Consider the following 23,072-nt stretch of genomic DNA (forward strand, 5'->3'; position numbering starts at 1 on the left):
ATCGCTGAACGATGTTATAATTATAATTATCGCGTTGGATAAATATTGCACGCCAGGGGATTAAGCAGGGGGTGAAAAGGAGTCCACGTGGCCGAGGGTGGGAGGAGAGGAGAACCAATGCAGAGCGTCGCGACGCTGTGAACACGAGAGGAACGAGAGGCCGCAAGAAGCGGAACGGAACGGTTCTGCAGTTGCTGCGCGCCCTTTAACGCGACGAGACGTTGTACCAAGGTAGGCTCATTCGCTGTCAATGATCCTTGTTGAATTGAACATAATTAAAACGAATGATACGCATTCAAACGTACGAGTATAAAAATAAAAGACGATTTTTTACGCAAGAATTTACCCTAAACTCGACCGTCACGCATTACATGTTTATTGTACGTTACAAGTGTACGAGAAGAGAAACGTTACGACGGAAGTCGAGTGTGGAAAGAAGCCAGAGATAAATGGAGAAAAGAGGTATATCAAGTCGATGGTTTGTTAATTTTCTTTTCTTCTTTTCTTCTTTTTTTTTTAAAATTACGAATAATACAATGTAGAGTAATTAGATGTTTTTTTCACTCTGGTAGTTATCTTGTTTCTCTTCCTTATTCATTTACTTTTTACTTTCGCTAACTTAGAACCATACAAAACGTTTTCAACAACTGTGACGGAGAAAATTATCCCGAACATTGATTTGCATCGCGATTTAAAACACGTTGACCGTTGATAAAAGAAAAAAAAAATAATAAATTACGACTCTCGTAATTCAGGGTAGAAAATTTTATTGCAACAATTTTAAATTTTACAAATGAACTTCGAAAAGCCGACCAATATTTCTCGTACATTGGGCAGAGATTTTTATTCACTTCCCGACGAAGCTGAACAAGTTGTCATTGGATACTGTAATTCTTGTGTAAATAATCGTTAATCAATTATTTCTGTTGGGATAATTATATCGAAGACTTCGTTAGATTGCTGCAACTCCGCTTCTCTTTTTACGCGATCCTTTACCCTTCGCTTTTTCCTCTCATTTCGTTTCCACCCCTCCCCCCCCCCCCCCCGCCCACCCTTTTTTTTTTCTTGCCTCATATCAGTTTTGCAGGTATAGGTATAACATTCGATGTTCGTATTAAAACGGTAAACCGCGGGTCTGTATTATGAATGAAAATTGATTTTCGGTCAAATATTTTACGGTATTTACGTCCGTGCCTCATGATTTAATTTTGCCCGTTTAATCGTACGGTCCGCAGTTTAATTCGCTTGTATATTTTCCATCACGTTTAATTTTTGTCTGGAACACCGAGCCGAAGAATTGTCGGGACCAAGGTAATTTTACAAAATAAAATTTGAAGCCTAATTAAGTTTACGATAAATTATCGTTGATGAATATTTCCTGGAGATATAATTTTGAATCCGTGGATGTATAAATTTACCGTCGTTTTTGAACGTTTCCTGGTAAATTTCAGTCAGGATAATTGCCGCTGTCGCATCGTCTAGACGCTCTTTAGACGACACCCGGTGCGTTGATATATCGAGAATACAATCCTGGATTATAGGTTCACGGAATGACGATAATTTCAATAATTTCGAGTCGCAAATTTGCATTCAGATTTCTACGCCGTCGTTTTACAGGACAATCTTTGACAATTTCGTGAAACACGGTCTTGCGGGGTTCGTTAAATTTCGTGACGTACCTGTACGGCAGATTTTTCAGACATTTGATACCCTCCAAAAATCTTCTGAGACTTTCAACGTTGAACCTGATCAAACAATGGGGCGGCAAAATGCTTTTTTTTTATTTTACTTCTTTTTATCGCTCGAAAAAAAGGGTGCGTGGGAAGGTGAAGGACGACTCGCCGGATAATATCACCTCGATTAAGAGCGATCGTCGACGATTTTGAATCGCGTAATGGTCGGCGGATTATTACTATTCGAGAAATGAATCGAGCCCCCAGATTTCGTCTGAATGAAATTTCAAGGGTATGGCTTTGAAACTTGCTGGTGAAATCAGTCTATTCAAATTTGACTAAAAAGAACAATTTTTGTAGCGCTAAACTCGAACTCTGAACATCTCATCCAATCAACACTATCGAAGATATTAATTTCGTATTCATAACGCTTTTTTATTTTTTATTTATTTTTTTTTTTTAGTTGTTATAAACAATACAGTTGATTTTATTTGTAATGAAATTTTTCACGAACAGTCTGAGTGTATAGATCTTGAATAACGATAGTCACACGTATTTCTTGCTGCAGGTATCATAAGTTTGTCAAAATATAAATTTCTTTTCAGTTTTATGCAAAGCAACGAATTTTGCTGAATTTTCATTTTTTTTTTTTTTTTGTTAATATTCTTTTTACATATTCTACCCGCGAGTTGAACATTTTTCGCAAACATCGTGTATAGAGGGAAAAATCTACTTTCGTGACAAAAAATTTTGTTCAGACGAAACTCGGTACATTTTTGAAAATCTTGCCTTGCGAAGGCTGAAAAACGTGCCTCAGACCGAGTATATTATTCACATCACGAACATTATTACTAGTCATGTCTGTTCTACGTGTACCGACAACGCAATTGAATTTTCTCATCGGTATCGTCCGATTTCTCCGAAATCCGAAATCCTTTTTGCAAGTCTTACGTGTACCTACGCTGTACGAAAATTCGCGATACATTAATTTCATTTTTCGATAATTTTAGCACCAGAAGAAAGTGGTGAAATTCTACGTTACATTTTGGGTTTTGAAGGGTAAAAAAAAAAACAAACAAACAAAACGAAGCAAAACACATTTTCTATGATTTTTTCCCATTATCGTGATAGAATTAATTTATTATAACTTTACGAATATAAAAGAACAATATTTGAACGATGTTTTATAAAAATTTTGAAAATTCAACCGTTGAGACCTGGTTTTTGGAAGAAAAAAGTATTCTCTCGGTGGCCAGGATAAATCACGATTATTTTATCTGAAATGGAAAAATTAAATACTTTCTGTTAGTAGGTGACTACACCTAGTGATTGAACGAAGGATTTAAAAAAAACAATTAAATTTGTTTTTTTGGCAGAGTTTTGTTCAAAAAAGTACAAGTTTTGGTAAAACCTAGACCGTGTGTTCTACACCTTGTAGAATAAGTCGTAATCAAAGAAAAAAAATAAAAAATCCTTCGTTCAATCGCTAGCTATACTCACCTACTAACAGAAAATATTTACCTTTTCTTTTATCTCAGATGAATCTATCGTGATTTATCTTAGCCACCGCGAGGATACTGGTTTTTCCAAAAACTACTTTCCAGCATCTGAATTTTCAAAATTTTCGAACAAAAACTCGACAGAATATGCTTCAATTGTTTTTCTTTTATTGTATGCTTAAAATTTGAATAAAAAAAAGAGAGAAAATACGTTTTTTTCATGCCTGTTCGAACCAATGAAACCCCTTAAAAAAATATAACAGAAAAACTGTATTTTTTGTTCGAGCAAAAATGTAAATCAATGCGAAGTACAATATCCATTTGTGACTGCGAGGCCGGTTATCGGGAATTTTTAATAACAACACGTTTCACGTTGCGGTTTCGACAATTGAATGGGTATAACGATTACAGTTGGACAAAAAATTGTCAAACAGCGGTTTTCGCATGGCCCGAATGTCACTTTCATGTTTCAAGTTAAATTTCTCCGTTCTTCTTATCGGTGGTTTCTTCCCTCTGTTTGTTTCTCCATTCCCATCGGTTACACAGGTTAAAGGATTTCGCGTTTTATCTGCAGCGACTTGACAACAGGAGCCAAATCAATTCCCTGTTATGCAAGCATTTGCATATTAATGTCAAATACAGATGCACACAATTTTCGTAACAATTCTGCGAATTTCACGGGCTTACGTAAAGCTGTATCACCGAAGGAACGCCGTCAGGTTTACGTAAATACGACGCAGCGTACGATATAATTGCAAAATCGCGTCGACGATTCGCTCCAAAGTTAATTTTACAACAAATGTGGTAAACATGGTGAATTCGCATGAATTCTTCACGGCTGTGGTCTGTTTGTAAACCTTCCGCTTCTCTGGTTTCAGAGAAAAAGGATTTTATTGTAATAATCTCGGAAATGAAAAGTTGACTTTTTACCAGATCTCAACGTTTCGAGGTCCGAAATCACTCTCGACCATTTCCGGACGATATCACGAAAGCGAGTTGCCGGATTTTGATTAGACTCTGATTTTGATCGGTTCGGTACTTTGTCAATTATTTAGGTAACGAAAGTCCGAGAAATCAAATAAAAATTATGGTATCTTGAATGGATTTGAATGAAAATTCGTACCAAGAGGTTTTTTGGGTCGCTGATCGCGAATCTAAGGCCAGATTTGTAAAATTTAAACTTGACGTATTCGATAAGCTGAAGAAAAAAAAAACTAAAAACATTTGTATTTTGATGAAAATTCGTACCTACTCATCGATATCTTGAGTGGCTGATCACAAATCTGAAGTCGGATCGATAAATCTAAAATGGCGATTCATTACGGCGGAAAAAATCTAAAAATATTACGATTTTGCTAGAAATTAGTAGATGAAAGTTTTTTCGGTCAGTGATAACGAATCCAGGGTCAGACTTTCAAAATTTGTAACGGTGAATCCATTATAGTGGTTAAAAATAAAAAAAAAACGCCATATTTTCACGTAATACGGCATTCGAGAGCTTTAAAATCGTTAATTACGAATCTGAATTTGTATTTCGAAATTGGAATTCGATATTATTCTTTTTTTTTCTCTATAAAATTGAAACGTGCAGTGTGAGAGCCGGAAGTTCGTCAGCCGACTCGCGGCGAGTCTAAAGCCGCTTGTTTTATCTTGTATTAACTCCAAGGTAAAGTCCACAAGTTTTTCTCCCCAAAATCGAACGATTTTTTACCTGTGTAAAGATTTAAATGAGAAATTAAAAATTCCACCAGCCTTCATATAACAAACCAAAAACTGCATTACTCGATTAGTCTACAAATGAAATTCGGAGCAAATGAAAAGACAACGATGATTGAAATTTCATTCAATCTACGTATTCGATCAGTCTCGCGATTACTTTCGGTCGACGTGATAACGTCACCCTTTAGTAATGACAAGCCAGATACAAAATTGACCTTGAGAGTGAGGTGGAACCGTTAGATCGCAAGCTCTTTGATTCCTGATAAAGCACGATGGCAGGAGTCCGCCAAGACGGCGATTGACGTCGAGGGTTGACGCAGAAAAAAGGAGGAAGGAGGCGGAAAGAGACGCGTAGAATCCCGGTGTCCAAAATTCTTGGAAATCCTGCCTCGATAATGATACCCTGGAAATGTATCACAGGGATCGTTCGATTCCGAGAGAGAGATTCTTCACTCATGGAAATCATACATTCAACAGTGGGAAATCAAATTTTAAATCAAATTGTAAATCGAAGAAATTTGGGTAACTCAAGCATTTTTTAAAATAACGAGAAATCAATCAATGTGACAAGGACAGCTATTGGAAATTATTTTTAATCACTTGAAACCGAATAACAGTGTTGAAGAAATTATGGAAATCTTTCAAAAATTTGCGGCGAACGCTAAATGGTTTAATTAAGTACATAAATATTCTATTGATTCATACAATTTTATTACGCACCCACTTTCGTTGATTTCCAACAATTATCCGGTGTATAAATTGATTTCCAGTGACGTCTTTTGATTTCTTGTGATACTAGCCAATTAAACAATCGAGCAAAATCGCTTAGAACGCTGGGTAATCATTGGTAATCAGTGAAAATCACATAATGAAGTAGATATGAATAGAAATCACTAATTTTGAGATTGCAAAATATGGCTTTTTTAGAAACTCGGCCCAATTTCTACAGCGTGGTACAGAAAACAGTGAAAACAGTTCTATCGCCAAGCCCAAACTCCAGACCATGGAAAGCACAAAAACCAAACTCGAAATAAGTGGGTGTTGAAAATTTCATCTGCTCTCACGGTTCTCGTTTCTTATATCTGAAGAGTCGAACACCAAACTCAAAACATCAAATTCAGATCAACGATAAACTCGATAGTCATGAATCGCTGCAGATGATCGGTCAACCGAAATGATGCAATTCTTTGGATGTAAAGCATTACAAAATAGAAATTCCCGGATAAGTGACGTGAAAAATGAGACTTTTTTCACCCCCGGCAGACATATTTAATCGGCGTTTTGGGGCTGAATCAAATCGCACTCGAGAAGTTGGACGCGATAGTCGAAATGCTCCAGCTTTTGAGAGTCCGGATCGATCGATTGCCTACCTGCCAATTTTCCATCGCTTCATCACGTTCCAAGTGGATTCGCTGCTCTCAGATCCCTGAAAATCGCCATTCGATTCTACGAAATCAACGATCAGACTGATTTTTATTCATGAGCGTCGATTCGAACCCCCGTCAAATTTGGTACGTGGCTGCGATCCATTCGGTCAATCAATCGCAGTTCGTTATTTACTAGGAAACTTCGCTTCATCTTCGATTGTTCCAACTAAATAAATCCCTCAAACTCACCGTCCAACTTCTCGTGCAATTACGGCAATAAGTAGGCACTTCAACCGCTCTGCACTGCATTTACAGATCTAAACGCGACTGAAAGCAGCATTGCGATTTCATTTTTAAGGATCTATAGGACGTACAGTCAGTTCAAAAAAGACTTGAAACAAAAGAAGTGATGAAAGAATGATTTAAAAAGTGTCACCGGATCTAATTTAGTGATATTGATCGTGTGAAAAAAAGGTCCTCGTTATAAAGAAAAGAAATTTGAAATACCAAGTTCCAAGTTTTAACATCTCATTATGTAAACAACGTCATAAAAATTACATTATTCCACCTAATAATCCGTGTTATAGACAGTAACTGGTTTTTTTAGCAAATAAATTCTACAAAAATCGTCTGCATTTTGAACTTCGGATAGCAGTGACGTATTTTTTGCTGAATCGTGAGTTTGTCGTCTGGAAATTACATCGATCATCGTACACGTCAAAATTCTTTTTCACGAAGAGACGAGCTCAAGAAAAAATCCGCCTCAAGCGGTTTCTAGTAAATTCATTCAGGAACGAAACGAGATATTTTTCATTAAAATCGGGCAAACTACGAGAATTTTTCAACGGAAGAATAATAAGATGACGCAATTTCTCTGACATAGTTGAAGACAAAAAAATTGTTTACAATAGACATTCAATGTTTGAATTCTTTCTTCCGAACGACAGGAGCTTTTTCAATATCACGAGCTTAAGTCGCACTTCTGGAATATTTGATTCGTAACGTTTTTTTGTTGCGACTGATTTTTGTCCCGACTGTACTCTTCTTGAATCCGTAAATCGTGCCACACGAGTTATTTCGCGTATTTACACACACGCCAACACATAAAAACGTTCTCGAGTTTTGCGTAGGTACTCGAGAGCAGCGGTTGGCTTAAGGGAATTAAAATTTTCATCATTTTTCGAATTCTTCAAAGCCGGAGAAGCTCACTACAAAATATTAAATGCAATACAGAACGCAGACCACGTCTAAAAATACAATATGCAAACCTTCGAGGAAATAAGCCAGTGAAATTCTCCCCGTTTCAGTTCAATTTCTGCAAACTCTGTACTATACAACCGAAAACGAGAGGGAAACAAGAGAAGCGCTGAATTGGAATTATGAGGGTGCTTATCGTACATACAGTGAGGGTGAAAGTTGCAGTGAAAAATAAGAATGACCGGAAATAATCGATTATTTTTAAAACTCGACTAATCCACCGACTCGATTACTTTTCCTCACAATCGTTTTTTGTTTTTTACCCCCACGAACGACGCAATACGATATCAATTAATGTGATTGGAGTATCAATTATTAACACTGTCTTACTTACCAAGTACCTGTTTGATATAACAAGTGAAAGATGAATGAATATTTTCACCTGAAATTGAAATATAGTTTCAATTAAACTATAAATCATCAAAAGACTATTCCGCTATTAAGAGTACATACTGAAATATCCGAAATTTGTGGTTTCGTGTGGACCGTTTCAAAAAAACACGAAGTAATCGATCAACCGATTAATTTTTACCGATTCAATCAAGTCGTCTTCGATCATTTCTTTCTACTCGATTAATCGGTACATCGATTATTTTTAGCTTGGTAGCCATGGCTTGTGAAAAATTTAAATCAACAGTATATCTCATGTTTTTCACCATGTACTTCACCTATGTATATTTTACCTGTATCATCAAACCTTGATACCCGAGTGTTATAACGAATTATCGATCATTCGTGTACGCGTGTACGCGTTTTTAAAAATTGCTGTTTGCAATTTAAATTTCTGATGACCCGTCCGAGGGCACGAGAATCGTGTATACATTCTCCTCATCTTTTTACGTTATTCCGAAGTTGACCAATCACGAAAAGCTCTCCCACCCGAGCTTTATAACGCTTTCCTTGGAAGTCCGGTCCCCAGATGGAAACGGAATCATACCCGCAATACGGTTGAACAAGCGACACGGTTGCTTGAGTTTAATTGACTCGAAGCCTCGGACAGGCGTCGAAATTAAAGCTCGTGTCGGTGAGCGGCGAAGAGGGGCGGGGGGTGAAGGACGATTTGCCTGCCTGGCCACTCGGGGCGAAGGAAGCCGAGGCGAGCCTCTTTACACCTGCAAGCTCGTCCCATCGCCGATCCTTCAGCTCTGTGTACTCAGCAATTTCCCCCCTTCTTCGCACTCACGCACAGCCTCGTTGTGAATCGAGCTTTGCGTGTGGAGAAATTCGGCTGAACCTGAATCGCTTACTCGAGGAATAAGCAAGCGGTATTCTGGATCGGAATGAACAAACTCGAGTCTTCGATCCGCGACTCGAAACCCCGGGAATACTTCCATTTTACTTTGGGATGAGTGCGTTTTGTGAGACGATGCGGGCATCTATGAAGCGCGGTTTACAATCGATTCAAAGTAAATATTGCCCGCATATCTGATTTGTTCAATTGATAATTCGTGTTGCGGGATTTCTGTACAAGAATTTTATCTTTCAAGCATTGAAATTTTAACCGATTCACTTTAAAGTGATAACTTTCGCTTACTATGCCTTTGTTAGAGTAAAGAAATACTTTTTTCGGAGGGTTTTGGAGATGTTGTGAACGCGTTTCAGAAGCGTTGAGCTTCTTTGTCTTAGAATTCGCGTTTTTCTCGCAATGTGAGAATAATCGTGCAAAATAAATAGCGGTAAGCGATTTGTCAGAAAATTATAGCCCCATTTCATATACTTGACGATTATATTTAGCGTGAAGTATGCCTCGAAAAAATCGTAAGAAACGAGAATCAAGATTGTACCGTTTTTTAGTTAATTAGTTGTAACGATGTCAAAGACAATTGCGGATTAAAAAAAAAAAAATCGGAGAATTTCGAAAGCTATACAAAAATGACAATACATAAATACGGTGAGTCGCTGAATTTGACCGAACATGTGAAAAAAAAAAAAAACGGACCGTTCTAACATCATCGTGATCGGCCAATCATGATAAAGTTGTAATGTTTGCTTGCTGAAAGTTTATTAAATCAACTTTTCGAACTCTGTTCTGCAAGAGTCCGTATCACTTCACATGAATGCAGCTGTTGCTTCTTTTCTTGGACGAAGTGAAGCACGGTAGCTTCAAGTGTTCAAAAAGAAAATTGAAGCTTGAATAGCAAAGGGTTACGAAGAATGTTACATCAGAGTTTCGAACTTCTCGCAAAATGGCTTCTGACGCTTGAAAAAGTAAACTTGCGAGTTGCGCAAGCCGCCTCCTGATGTAACTAATATCAAACTAGCAACCCATCGTCTTCCTACTTCGCGACGCTGCCTTATAGAAGTTTAATCATTACCTTCAACTACTTTGAACACTTTCAAGGAGCAACGATACTCAAATAGATTGTTCGTTGACGCGTGAGTTTCGACTGAAGCACCGTTCTTTTTCCTTTTCCTGATTTCATTTCGGTTCCAACTAATTCTCTTCCACGCTCTCATGATTACGACTATTTTTTTGAAAGGGATTCACCTCAGCGTGTCTTTGCAGCTGCCTCCTTTCTCAATAAAGCACCGCGAATAAAGCTGGGAAGAGAAACTTGACAGCCTAACTTCTTCGAATTCTTTCCCTCTGCCCGATCGAAATGTCATCCAAAAGTGAGGACTGAATTTGGGTGAATTAGGTGGATCCACCAAGGGTTAACAGATCTTTGCGAACCGTAACTGAACGCTTTGTATCCTTTATGCAGATTTCATCCACGTTTGAGGAAGATGCACTTCCGGGGAAAATGAAGGTTCCCTCGTATCGGTCGAATCGTCATCGTCTTACCGGAGACTTAGTGGGCCTATCAAGGATACAATCATACGAGCTGGAGCAAAACGTAGGCTGAGCTATCTCCATTAGCTGATCCTCAGAGTCCCTGCACGCATCGTCGCTGACGACTTGTTGATCCCAACTTGACCCGCGGTAATCCTGCTGCCCGTGGTGTAAATTAAGACGGCCCAACTCTGCTGAACCAAAAACGAAATTATAGAGATAAAATGTTGGTTGGGTTCAAGGATGCAGCATCAAGTGTACAGTTGACTCGAAAAACGTCAAAATTTGAAAAGTCAAGAAACAGAGGCTCAGGGTCAGTAACTTGATCGACTTTTAACCAGTTCTATCCATTACAGTAATCCCTTTGGTAGAGAAAAAAAATTGGGGCACCTGAAAATTTCGGTTTGAGTAGTTAAGAAATTAATGATCTCAAACGGGTTACATTATATCAAGCTCATCTTACATTTGTTCAGTCTTACTAAGGACGTCAAGTTTTTAATGCATTCTACACATTGCGGATCAGTTTTCAGCTGTTCTCGATCCTGGAGCCGCGGAATTTAATCAATGCCTAGATAAAGACAAATAAAAAGCGAGAAGGTTCCTTACTTTTGAAAACTGTAACCGAGGTAGAAGTCCAGAGTCTCGGAGACTTTTGGCAGTGTCGTTATATCCGTATCTCCAATCGGATGATGGACTATCTCAACAACATGAACGCGAGCAGGACGGAGGAAAGTGGAGGAAGCCAAAACTTCCGCGACAATCAAACCGCGTCTCAGGTTACCTGCGGCCTTAGATACCGTAACTTTCTGCTACCAGCTGGAGGTGAGTAAGATATCGTTAATTCTCCTTGACTCGTCCTAATTTCATACTTCATTGAAGTGCGAAGAGACGTCGCTCATCCATTCGGAGTGAAACTTTGATTGACATTTCGCCAAACTTTACTTTCACAAGTATAATATGATATGAAAATTTCACACGGTCGATGCTTGGATGACGAAATCCAGTAATGACCGAACCAAGTTATCGTAGTCTCGATATCGGTATGAAGAACACTGCTCGCAAGGAAGGTATTTCAGATCGATCTCTCCGATTTGATTTTTTTTTTAATATGTTTTAGTCGATTAAAAACTAAGCTACACGTATTTTTTTTTATCTGCCATTAAAGACTTCAAGGGGATGAAACCACCCTCCAAAAGTAAGGCGTGTCAAGGAACGATTTGGGAGATTTTTCTTTTTCGTCTTTTTTTATTGAAAAAATTACATTTTTCAATTCTCGTTGTGAGAAAATTTTTCCAGTTGGATTGGTTAAAAATTATTACGTTCTTGTGAGTGAAACTGCCAAATTGCCCCTAGGCGCGCCTTACTTTGGAGGGTGGTTTCACCCCGTTAAAGTGTTTAATGGCAGATGAAAAAAAACACCTGTCGCTTAGTTTCTAGTCTACTGTAACGTATTACAAAAGAAATCAAATTGGAGAGATCGACCTGGGATACCGTCTTTGTCCATTGCATCACATATGAAATCGTCCACGCTTTTTACGATCCTGAAGAAAAAAATTATGCATTATACGCGGCGTATTTTCTTCTCTCAATATCCGAGAATGATTGTCATGAAACGTTATAATTTAGGGCGTGAAAGTTAGTGATTCTTATTAGAGCAAGACTTTGAGCTCGGCAAATATGAACCAATAGTGATGGTAAAAGAACGATTTGTACCCAACGGTAAATCACGGGAACGTTTCTCATTGGGTTTCAGAAATTTGGTGCAACTGGGCTTGGGACTCGATCTTATGTTGGCCACCGACCAAAGCTTCCACTTCGGCGAGGCACAGATGCCCGAGGGAAAACGGTATAGATACAACCAGTAAGTTCCGCAATATGTAACCTCGCAGGCAATCTCACTCTCTCTTTCTTTTTCTCCTTACTCAATTCTCTCTCTATATATACTCTTACGATTTGTTTGCCTCTTATCTGCATTTATCTCTTCTATCTTTAGTTTTTCTCTTCACGTTTGTTTTTACTGTATGCATACTCGACCTATTACGCCAATGTGTCATCTCTATCTTTCTCTTGCTTCTATTATTTCTATTATTTTCGTTTTCACGTTACCAACTTTGTATGATTTTTCTCCTTCTTACACCGCGGAATTTCTGGGGCATGTTAAACTATCGTTCTCTCCAACTTTCACCGCATCCAAATTACATCCCGCAGCAACAGACTACTTCGATTAAATTCAAAGGATGTTTACAATCCCTCCGTGTTTCCATTATTATATTTACCTGGTTGCCCGTTTGACGTAACGTCAATCAAGTCAAACACTAAATGAATCTACCTACATATTCTAGCCTTGCAGTAAGGTTCAAACTTGATTTCTGGCATTGATTATAATGTGAGCTGAGCACTCATAGCCGGCTACCCACTTCCAGTCTGGCATAGAAACTAAAGTTGACCTCTGTAATCGAACCAAAGCATTCAACCTAAACTCAATCCACGGAGCTTCGGATTACTTTATCACCAAAAAAATGTCTCGTTTGTTTGCAGAATTCGTGGAAAAACGGTGCGGTGAGGACGGGCAGTGGGAAGGTCGAGAAGGATCGTTTGGTGTTCGCGGTTCCCCGGTTTCGGGGGTCCCCGACAACGTTCATGGCGAACCCCACGGTTGGACGAATTACACGCCTTGCTTCACCCCAGAAATGCTTCAGCTCATTCGCAAGCTCTATTCGGGAAGCGAAGACGCTGCCAAGGTACACCATCGATCACAGACTGAATGTGCGCGTTGCACGATGGAATGGCACGTTCCTCTAATAGGCTTCTAGGTGTGACCCAAACAGATTCTGTGAGGTTCCCCCCTCTTTCAATCTTCGCTTCGCATCTCGTCTCTTTTTCGGTAAAACCGCGGTTCATTTGACACCGTTTTCATTCCAATGAGATGTTTTCGTCGCTGTTCACGTAATGCGGACAGCTTTCCAGTCATCTGGAGTTTTTCATTACATTATGTCCCGTAAAGCACAACGGGTAAAATAACAATTGAACAATTTGATTACATTTAAATAAGATGCAAGTACTAATTCATATTCGGATACGCGGAACATCGAGTACTGTCTCCAACGCTGAGGTTCGAACCATTTCATCAGCATGCCTCAAATTGGCAGCAATCAAATTTCACCCTCTCTGATACGTTTGACCGCAGACAACTGAGTAAACGTTTGCTTTTCGAAACTGATTTCATATCATGTGAATGTGCTTAATTGCACGACTCGACTTTTAATCGCGTATACAAATGTAACATGGTAAATCTCTTCAATTACACAGTCCTGCGATGGTTTCCCTCTCCCATAAAACTGAACACTAAGTTCGGTAGGTATTAGCTACGGATCTTTGAAAAAAAATTTTTAAACAATTCTATCACGTAAATCTTCTGAAACATTTTTTTTCTGTTTTCTTAGTACTGCTAGAGTTGACTTCTAATTTCTTTGTTAATTATATGTTTTAATGGTAGTGTTGATATTTAAATATTCATCTATCCTCACTAGTTTGTTGTTTATGAGGATTTTAAGCATATTTAGAGCTACGTAAGTAAAAGAGAAAAAGAGATTGAACAGGAGTTTTGAAGAAAGTAGAAAAAGATATCACGAGTCGTTTTGATTTATCTAATCTCTCGAGTCTTGTTTAAAGCTAATGCTGTTCATTTTATACCTAAACATTTAGTTTTATCGGAGATTCGATGGTTTGTAAACGGTATCAGGAGCCAATGACCGAGCTTAACTGGCCCGTATGAATTACAGATTGTTGAAACGTTGCGTGTGTATATGTTTATGTACGCATCAAATACTTTACCCGGACATGAGTTTTACAGGGTTGTCCATGCCGCAGGGAAAGTTTCAACCTAGTTGACAGTCAGCGATCGATGCAACGTATTCATGGCTGCATGCATTTTAGGGGTCAACAAACGACCAAGTATGCGAACGTGCACCCACGGGACAGTCGACAATTTTCCTTTGATCCTCAAAGTTGATTCGGGGTCCTGCATGCTCCGACTTTTTCATAGTCCATGCGAATGCTGGCTTAGAAGTAACGATGAAAAGCTCTGATGTGACTAATGCAATCAGTCTAGACGGGCGGAAGGCGACTGTTGTTTATTCTTTGATGTTGACAGGTGAAATTGGACATCGCGCAGAGAACCAGAAACCTGGAAATCGTTGGATTCAGCGTTTCTCTCGCCGCATTGCTCGTGTCTTTGGCGATATTTTGTCACTTCAGGTGAGTTTCCACGGACTTTTCTACTTCTCGCTTCTGCTCGAACCTGTCGTCGAAGCTCAGATTTTCAAATCGATTTCAGGAGCCTGAGGAACACCAGAACCCGCATCCACAAGAACCTCTTCGTGGCTATGGTGATGCAAGTCCTAATTCGCCTCACCCTGTACATAGACCAAGCACTGCTGAGGACCAAGGCTACCGGAGTCAGTCGTGGCATCGAAAACACGGTAATAACTTCAAGTTGAACAAATAAAGAAGAAACTTGACGCGGCTAATTAACAATTCGTAGTATCAATTGACGGCGGTAAGTCTTGAAGCGAATCGGAAGTAAGCAATGTTTCGCGATACGGAGCAGCTGTCGTGAATCCTGAACCTTGTTAGAACTTGTCAGGGAGCAAAACTTGTTCCTCTTGACCCGAAGCAACTCTGAACAAGTCTCTACTTCAATGGTCCTAACTCGCGACTTCGCTATGTCCAATTCGTTTCCCCCACTCATTTCGCGAAGCACATTGAACGCGTAGCGAAAGTTTGCGCGAGCAACTCTTTCGCTAGGGAACAATTTCCCCGGCACTTTGCTGCACTCGAATTGCAAGCCGCGATAACGATGCGGAATCGCAAAGGGCAGAGGGAATTTATAACGAAGACCGAACGCTTCTAGCCAGTCCTTTGCGAGGCGAGCTACATCCTCCTGGAATATGCAAGAACGGCGGTGTTCCTGTGGATGTTCATCGAGGGTCTTTACCTGCACAATGTTATTACCGGTGAGTGAGCTTTTTCCGTCTGCACTGCAGTAAAAAACACCCTACATGGCCATAAATCACGACGGTTCTCGCCGAAGTGGCGTCTTGCACAAAGAACAGGGCAGAGCGATGTTCCTCATTACCGAGAGGTCGCGAGAAACATGCACCTCTAAGAATCTCCTATTACGTGATCCACCCCCACCCTTAGACTTCGCCGCTCTTCGCTTGCCGCTGGAAACGAGCCAAACGACTTGTTGAGTGAAAATCAATTCACAAAGTGCTCGAAAGCTTCTCCAGCAGGAACCGTCGTGACACAAAATTTTCTCACGTAGTCATAAATACTACCTAATGGGACATTCCGTACCCAACGACCCGGTATCGTACCGAATTTCACCATTTCTAATTTGCTTAAAAGTTTTTAGGTGATAGAACACTTCTTATAGTCGGTATTTTTTTTTTTTTTTCTTTTATTTTTGCTTTTGCTTGAATCGAAATTCTTCGAGTAATGAATATTCGAAAGTTTTTTTTATACGCTTCTGTTTTTTTTTTTTAAAGCTCTCAAAACCATTCCCAGAAATGGCAATATTTAGGATCAATTTTTCGTTTCCCTAAGCTTCTGAGCACTTGAAATTTTTTCACCAATTTCAAACTTTTATTCTTTATGAGAATCGTTTTAAGGGCAGTTCTGGAATCGAGTCATTTATTATTATTTATTTATTTATTTATTTTTTTTTCTTTTTAATCGTATAAAACTTAAAACTTCAGAACATATATAATGAAAATAAAAAATAAAATTTATGATAAATATACCTGAATTTTGGAAAAGGGGTGAAGTATGAGAAAATTTTAACACTAACGAATCGAAGATGTTTGTACGAAAACAGAATGCGTTAGAAATATTTTTTTAAGTGTTACCTTTATCCGAAAAACTTTCAACCAAGTTAGAATTGCAGTCGTCGAGGTTCACAGCAATACGACAGCAATTTTTTTTTTTTTTTTTAGTCACCATATTCCAAGAGACATCCTACTACCGGATGTACCGTTTCGTCGGTTGGGGTTGCCCGGTCCTAATGACCTTGGCTTGGGCTATAGTAACGGCATTTTACTACCACCCCTCAAAGTAAGTCCCATCACCATTCAGTCCCCGTGCATTCGCCAAACTCCTCATGTGCGTTTTCCGTCGCAGATGCTGGTGGGGCTACAACCTGACCCTATACTTCTGGATCCTGGAAGGGCCCAGAATGGCGGTTATACTGGTAAGATAAGTGTTCTTGAATGAGATTCATATGAATATTTATTGTGAGATGGTACGATTTTAGGACTAGAATAGGTGCGAACCCCAAAACTATCGTTACGCACCCCTAAAGAGGGTGAAAGTAATCCTTACGCATTGAATTTTGGAAATCTAATGACCATTCCGAGATCTCTGTTTGTCAACCAATGAATTCCAAGCATTTTTAACACACATACGTTTATTATCAAATTTCTGCGCCAACGAATTATATTCACAGAAATACCATTTTTTCATACGTTTAATCATACCAATTGTAAACAATTATCGATTCGCAAAAAATTCTAATCATTCCAAAGTTTGTTTTTTTTTTTTTTTTTTTTCCCAAGTGAAAATGCCAAAAAAATCAGGATTTCGCATGGATAAATGAAGGGGTGAAATCGACCAAAGCACCACCTTAAACACCCCGCAAACACAGAACCAAACCTTAGAAATTTCCCGCCCTTAATTATCACGGAATTCACCTTCAACAACTTTCTTGCGCCTTTAAACTTCGCCGTGGATTTCAGACTCAATTCAATTAACCAGCACATCGTGGTTAACCAACTTGCAAATCGCAATTAGAATGTCCCACTGCACAGTACAAGGGATGACGGAAGATAATTATAACCCTGCACCCCATTCTCCGTAATTTAATCCCGCTTATCACGATTTTTCCATTCTTAGCTGAACTTCTTGTTCCTTTTAAACATCATTCGAGTCCTGGTGGTGAAACTGCGACAGAGTCACACAAGCGAGATCGAACAAGTTCGGTAAGTTGTATTTTCTTGATTACGTATGCGGACTTTACGACTTTGTAAAAGCGAAAGAAAACTTAATCAAAGTGTTTGGAAAACTTTTACCGCCAGATACGATTTTCAATTCAAGTGTACACGCGATAGTGATGAACGTTGACGTGAAAAATGGACGACGCGTAGAAGAAACTTTACGATCGTCAAAGTCTCAGAAGTATTTCTTTTTCTTCTCCCAACTGCACTACCTTACAATCTTTCGAATCCACTATTTTAACTTTTCTTCCCTCCTTCAACTGTAATGGAGTAGAATCTGTTCCTTTGTTTCTTTTCTCATCTCTTGTGTTTTTTCCTTCTTCTTCTTCTTTTTTTTTTTTTTTTAAACTTTCCGATTCGTTCAACAGAAAAGTTTCCGGACAGAACGGGATCGACGCAGACGAAGTCCGAGACTCTGCCAATCGGTACAAAATTTAAACTTAGTCGTTGTTTATATTCCGCGATCTTAGGATGAATCCGGTGAAAGTGCAAAAACGGTTGAAAAAATCTCCAGCAACGTTATTTTCCCCAATGATAGTGTAAATACGAATGAAACAAGATCCCAAATATGTAATAGTAATTAATTTTGAACAAATCCGAACAGCAGAAGCGAAGCAATTTTATAATTATAAGCCTCAAAATGATCAAGCCACGGTGGTTTCGATCCGATCTATCCGATTTCAAAGTTTTCGTCTACGTTTAGACATTTGCACAGCAGTCGTGTGAGAAAAGAAGTCTTTAAGTTCGTGGTCCACTCGGTAATAGGCATGATATTGAATTTTTTGATTATTTTTCGTCATTTTTTCGCCTCTTCCGAAACGCAGTCCCTGATCTAAGATTCGTTGTGGCATTGCAGGAAGGCTGTGAGAGCGGCGGTGGTCCTGCTTCCGCTTTTGGGAATCACGAATTTGATATCCATGGCAGAGGCGCCACTGGATAAGGCGGTGTGGGAGTTCGCATTGTGGTCCTATTCGACCCACTTCCTCACTTCGTTTCAAGGACTCTTTGTCGCCAGCCTTTATTGTTTTCTCAACGGCGAGGTGAGCCCGGCTCTTGAAAGTAAGCGACGCTTTAAACTCTCCTCGAAGTCAAAGCGATCCACCCGGTTTCCGGCAGACCTCCGTTCAACTTTTTCAACCTCCTGACCACATTAGTCAATAGAGGATCAGACCTTCAAATTGACGTCTACTCTTCTTACCTTCGACCAAAAATTAACTGTCAAATTCTCATGTATAGCCACGATTCAGACCTAATGTACACTGGGGTGGTTCGGTTTTTATAATTTTTTTTCCTTTTTTAGCGTTGTTTGAAAAGTTTGCGACAAATACTGGTCCGACTCGTGGTCCAATTAATCATCGTTCATAAAAATCTGTACCGAAAACGAAACGGGGACATCAAGGTGATGCGATACTCCTATTTCGGTAGCAAAAACTGTTATCCAAATCTCTCAGAGACGATTAATCCTTCGGCTAAAGGACGCTTAGGCGCAGTTTCCTGTCGATTAGTGAACGATTAATCGGACCACGATACAAATAAAATGTAAGTCCGTAAGGTGTAGAAATAAAAAGAACTAAAAAAATATTACAATAATCGACAGCGACCTCTAAATATTTTGATGCCTCATCCAGGTTTTACGAAAGTTTCTTTTTTCAGTATTTGTCACAAACTTTTCGAGTGGCAGCTTGAAAAAAGAAAAGATTGAAAGTTTGAAAATAAGTAACGCAGTAACGGTATCCGTTCGATGTACTCTGGAAATTCGAAAGCTCGGTAGTTTTCGAAGTTCTCAAAATACAATCCAACTCGGGCCTCTCATGGATGTTATATTGGACGTGATCCATGACGTAAGCGTCGATACAATTCGACGAGTTCGTTTTATAAAATTTATGTAATTCAGGTTCGACTCGCGCTCAGCAAGACAATAACAACGTACCTATCGTCGAGAGGAACGGATCCTCGTAACAGGAGGCAATTAGCGTACAGCGCCTGCCAATCTCATCGCATAACGGCAGGTATGTCCCATTGTTTGAAAACGAATAAATCGGTGATTTTGAAACGGTACCCGCAGCCAATTACGGCGAGGGTAAAAAGCCGCGGATGTTCCTCAACCCTTGAAGATTAATTCCCCCTCGTCTTCAAGTCTCCTAATTAACTGTTCGCAGCGATAGAATTTGAGGATCACGAGAAGACAAAGGAGCCGTTGAATCGAAGGAATTGGACACGCCTTTGCTGCCGAAAAGGTGACGTTTCGGTGGCCGAGGAGCCGGCGGAGTGAGTTGCCCATCGATCGTTTGCCTAAAGTATCATGCACGCAAAAGCCGGGCTCCTATTCAATTTTCGGTTGCCCACGAAACGTAAGCGGCAAAAACTGACTAATCGAAAACGTTGTGGTGAAAGTGGGGCTCGATTGTTCCAGATTAATTCTCAGACCAAATTGTCTTGCAGGGAATCGTTAAATCTGCATGAACGGTCCGATTAATGAACACACAGGATCCGAATTTGCGGTTTCCACCTCGGTTGCTAATTGTTTCTTTGTTTGTCTTTTTCCTACCCTGATCACGCAGCTGGAACTGAAATGATAAACGTCTCAAGGTCCGCGTACCCACGTTTAATGAACAGAATCGCGTCAAGGGGATTCAAAACAGACAGAAATGAATAAATTAACTTTACCTCAGCGATTTTCACCTTAAGGACTTATACGCAAGCAGGATTATTGTTTCTTCGTTTCTTTTTTGTTTTTTTATTCTATTCTCGTAATGTACGTATATTCAAGTATATACACAGAAAATTTCATGTCGATCGGGTAAATATTATCGCAGTTACGCGCACGTTTGCAAAAACGCCCCAGAGCCTTTGATGAAAGTGCTTTTGAAACTTTGAACGCATTTTTTTCAAAACTATGTTTTCAAAGTCTGTAAGCAAGATTTCTCCGGAACGGCTGAACCGACATTACTCTAAAATTTTAACACAAGCTTTATGAAAATATTTTTCAGTCAAATTAAACAAATTAAAGCGAACATTTTTGTGGAAAATCGAATTTTTTATTTGATAAGCCGCCGTTTTATTAAATATTGATATTTTGCGTAATCCTTCGACCAAAGATCAGATAATACCTTATACTTACTAAATCTTTATTTTTTTCTTTCATTTCGGACAATGCAGTCCTGAAATATCTTGCTCACCGCAAGACATCAATTTTTAGAGGTACTCCAAAATCCATAAAAAAATCGCTTTATTTCGGCCTCCCGACTGCGTATAATCCCTTAAAAAACTGTTAACAGTTGTTTCTGTTTTCACTCATATTTCCAAATTCATACCCGATGGTTAACCCTGGCGTGTGCAAAATCCTCGTGTCATTTTTCGAACGCAGCAATAAAAAGTTCCTGCTTAAAAGTATTCCATTCCGCACAATTCCTCACCCTGTGATTCTTCACCAAACCCTGTTAAACGACCTTCGCTCCCTCCTCCATTTTCGCAATACTGCGTCCGCTCTGATCCATTGTTCAAATTTACACTACTGGAAAGCCGCGTGGCGTTTTGTGTTCAAGGACGAGGGTCTGACCTCGGTGGTGCCGTGGATGGTGCTTCGGAAGGGGTTGGGGTTGGCGGCACCGAGTCTACGTGGTGGACGGCCTTCAGGGCTGAATTTTACGACTCTCATCCCGACGAGGAACCGCAATTGCGAACTTGAAGAGTGGCAGCGATTTTTTTCACTGATACCAGCCGCCAGTCCGGAGTCTCTTGATTATCTGCAGGACGAATGAACGGACGCCGGTAGATTTTCCAAAAAGCTACGGGAGTGAGTGAACGCGTCCTTTCGCCTCAAGACTTCGAAGGTTCGATACGCGCCCCCTCAACGTGATCCTTCCGCAGCTTTTGAAGGTCGCTTTTAAGTCGCTACGACGTTTCCAAGATCGATGCAGACGGACCGACGTCGTTGGGGTGACAAGTTCTGCTCGATTTATTCTGGACCCGAATTTCCACTATCTGGTGGTCCGTTTCATGACGAAGATAAAGAAAAACCGAGATTACATCGTTCATCTTCGAAATTGGCCCAGCGAAAATGCACCCACCCTGCGATCATTAGCCAGTCCGCAAAAGCTCCGTGGAAATCGTCGAGTCTAAATATAGAAGGGAAGGTACGCGGATACTCAAGGAATCAATTCCGAGAAGCTTTCGAGGGTCAAAGTGGAGGATAATACGATCATTTTCAACCCGTAGTTGGTCAGCTAGGTCCCTTTTTTGCTCGCGGCATTTATACGCAGCGACGACGAACTGTTAATTAACGACGATACGAAAAATATCCCGACCAATCTACATACATGTAACACGTAAAGCGTCAATTATACGTAAATGGGTGTTGTAAACCCGAATGCATGATCGCCTGTAGCTAAGCAAACACCAGTACTTGATTATTTTTTAAATTTCCTACGTTTCGCCGGCATTAAGGTATAAGATTATATAATCGATATTCATGTCTGGAATGAATAAATTTGACGAGGGGATTGATATTCAAGTAAGAATAAGCGTACAACACTCATCGTAATCGGAATGTATTCCATGATTGGGGGAAAAAAGTTATTCTCAAGTAAAAACGTTCTCATCGCTCCCTCAAGTCGATTCGGCACTCACATCTCATCTGGCTCGGTCTAATCAGTCTTAAATTGCCTCTAAATTGGGGTCAAGTAGTGTTGAAATTGAATCGAGGATATTACAAGTACGTAACTAACAGAGGCATGTTTATTGTCATGAATTGTCAGTTGATTACAGTTTACAACTCAGTGTCAAATATATTTTCGAACGATCTTTTAAAGTGTGACGGATATAGTGTATTATATTATTAATTAGAAAATTATTTTTTCATACATGGTAATCGGAATGAGTGTGATAATGTGCATTGGATAATGCGTCTGAAACAAGGGAACACGATGTTACATGTTGAAAATAAATTGTTTATTCTGCATCGCGAATCGAGGTGAATAAGTAACCACGTTGCAAAAGAGTCGTGTAGTTTAGGACTAAGACGTAAATAATAAGGAAGAAATCGATACTACTAGCAGATAATACTGAACACCGAATACTGCACATCAACGATAAATACTCGATTAACATGTGCGCAGTTGCAAAAAATAAGGTGTGCGAGCAGCCCTGACAAGGAAGGTATCCCGGAACGATATCTCCGATTTGATTTCTTTTGTGATACGGCATAGTAGACTAAAAGCTAAGCGACACATATTTTTTTTCATCTGCCATTAGACACTTTAAGGGGGTGAAACCACCCTCCAAAGTAAGGAATGTCAAGCGACGATTTGGCAGTTTTTCACTGAGAAAAATTTCAGTCGTTATAATAACTAGAAAAATTCAGTAAGACAGGTATTCTTAAAAAAAACTGTTTGAATATTGTTGGGATTACGAAAAACGAGGTACGCGTAACCATTTTGCGCTATCGTCGATCCTTTTTTGGTTATTACAACGCAAAGTCAGTTTGTGAGGTGTACTCCACTTTTTTAGTTAAATAAGGCTTTAACATCGATTTATTGTTGCACAAGCGTTAAATTTTCGCAACAGTTGTAAGAAAATATAGTAACAGTGATCGTGATGAGAAAGAATAGTAACGGATACTAGACTTTCCGGAATCAGCTACAAAACTAAATTTCATTTTCTACCTAGAACTGTATTTCTCGATTATGGTAAGAAATGCAAAATAGTTAAGAACCGAGCGGTAACCGCAACTA

At 39.5% G+C, this 23,072-nt stretch overlaps 1 protein-coding gene across 1 annotated transcript; it reads left to right on the forward strand.

Annotated features, from left to right (window-relative positions):
* The first annotated feature begins 202 nt into the window (after window positions 1–202).
* LOC124180158 (PDF receptor) lies at window positions 203–22,450 on the forward strand. The gene is made up of 16 exons (XM_046565282.1): window positions 203–231; window positions 393–462; window positions 10,221–10,601; window positions 10,812–11,110; window positions 12,042–12,149; window positions 12,827–13,029; window positions 14,442–14,545; window positions 14,625–14,769; window positions 15,201–15,303; window positions 16,285–16,402; window positions 16,469–16,538; window positions 17,240–17,325; window positions 18,197–18,380; window positions 19,235–19,349; window positions 19,500–19,608; window positions 20,886–22,450. The coding sequence occupies exons 4-16, from the start codon at window positions 10,975–10,977 to the stop codon at window positions 20,896–20,898; spliced, it is 1,494 nt and encodes a 497-aa protein (XP_046421238.1). The 5' UTR covers window positions 203–231; window positions 393–462; window positions 10,221–10,601; window positions 10,812–10,974; the 3' UTR covers window positions 20,899–22,450.
* The last annotated feature ends 622 nt before the right edge of the window (window positions 22,451–23,072 follow it).

The sequence above is a fragment of the Neodiprion fabricii genome, chromosome 4 (genome assembly GCF_021155785.1).
Source record: "Neodiprion fabricii isolate iyNeoFabr1 chromosome 4, iyNeoFabr1.1, whole genome shotgun sequence".
Classification (NCBI taxonomy): domain Eukaryota; kingdom Metazoa; phylum Arthropoda; class Insecta; order Hymenoptera; family Diprionidae; genus Neodiprion; species Neodiprion fabricii.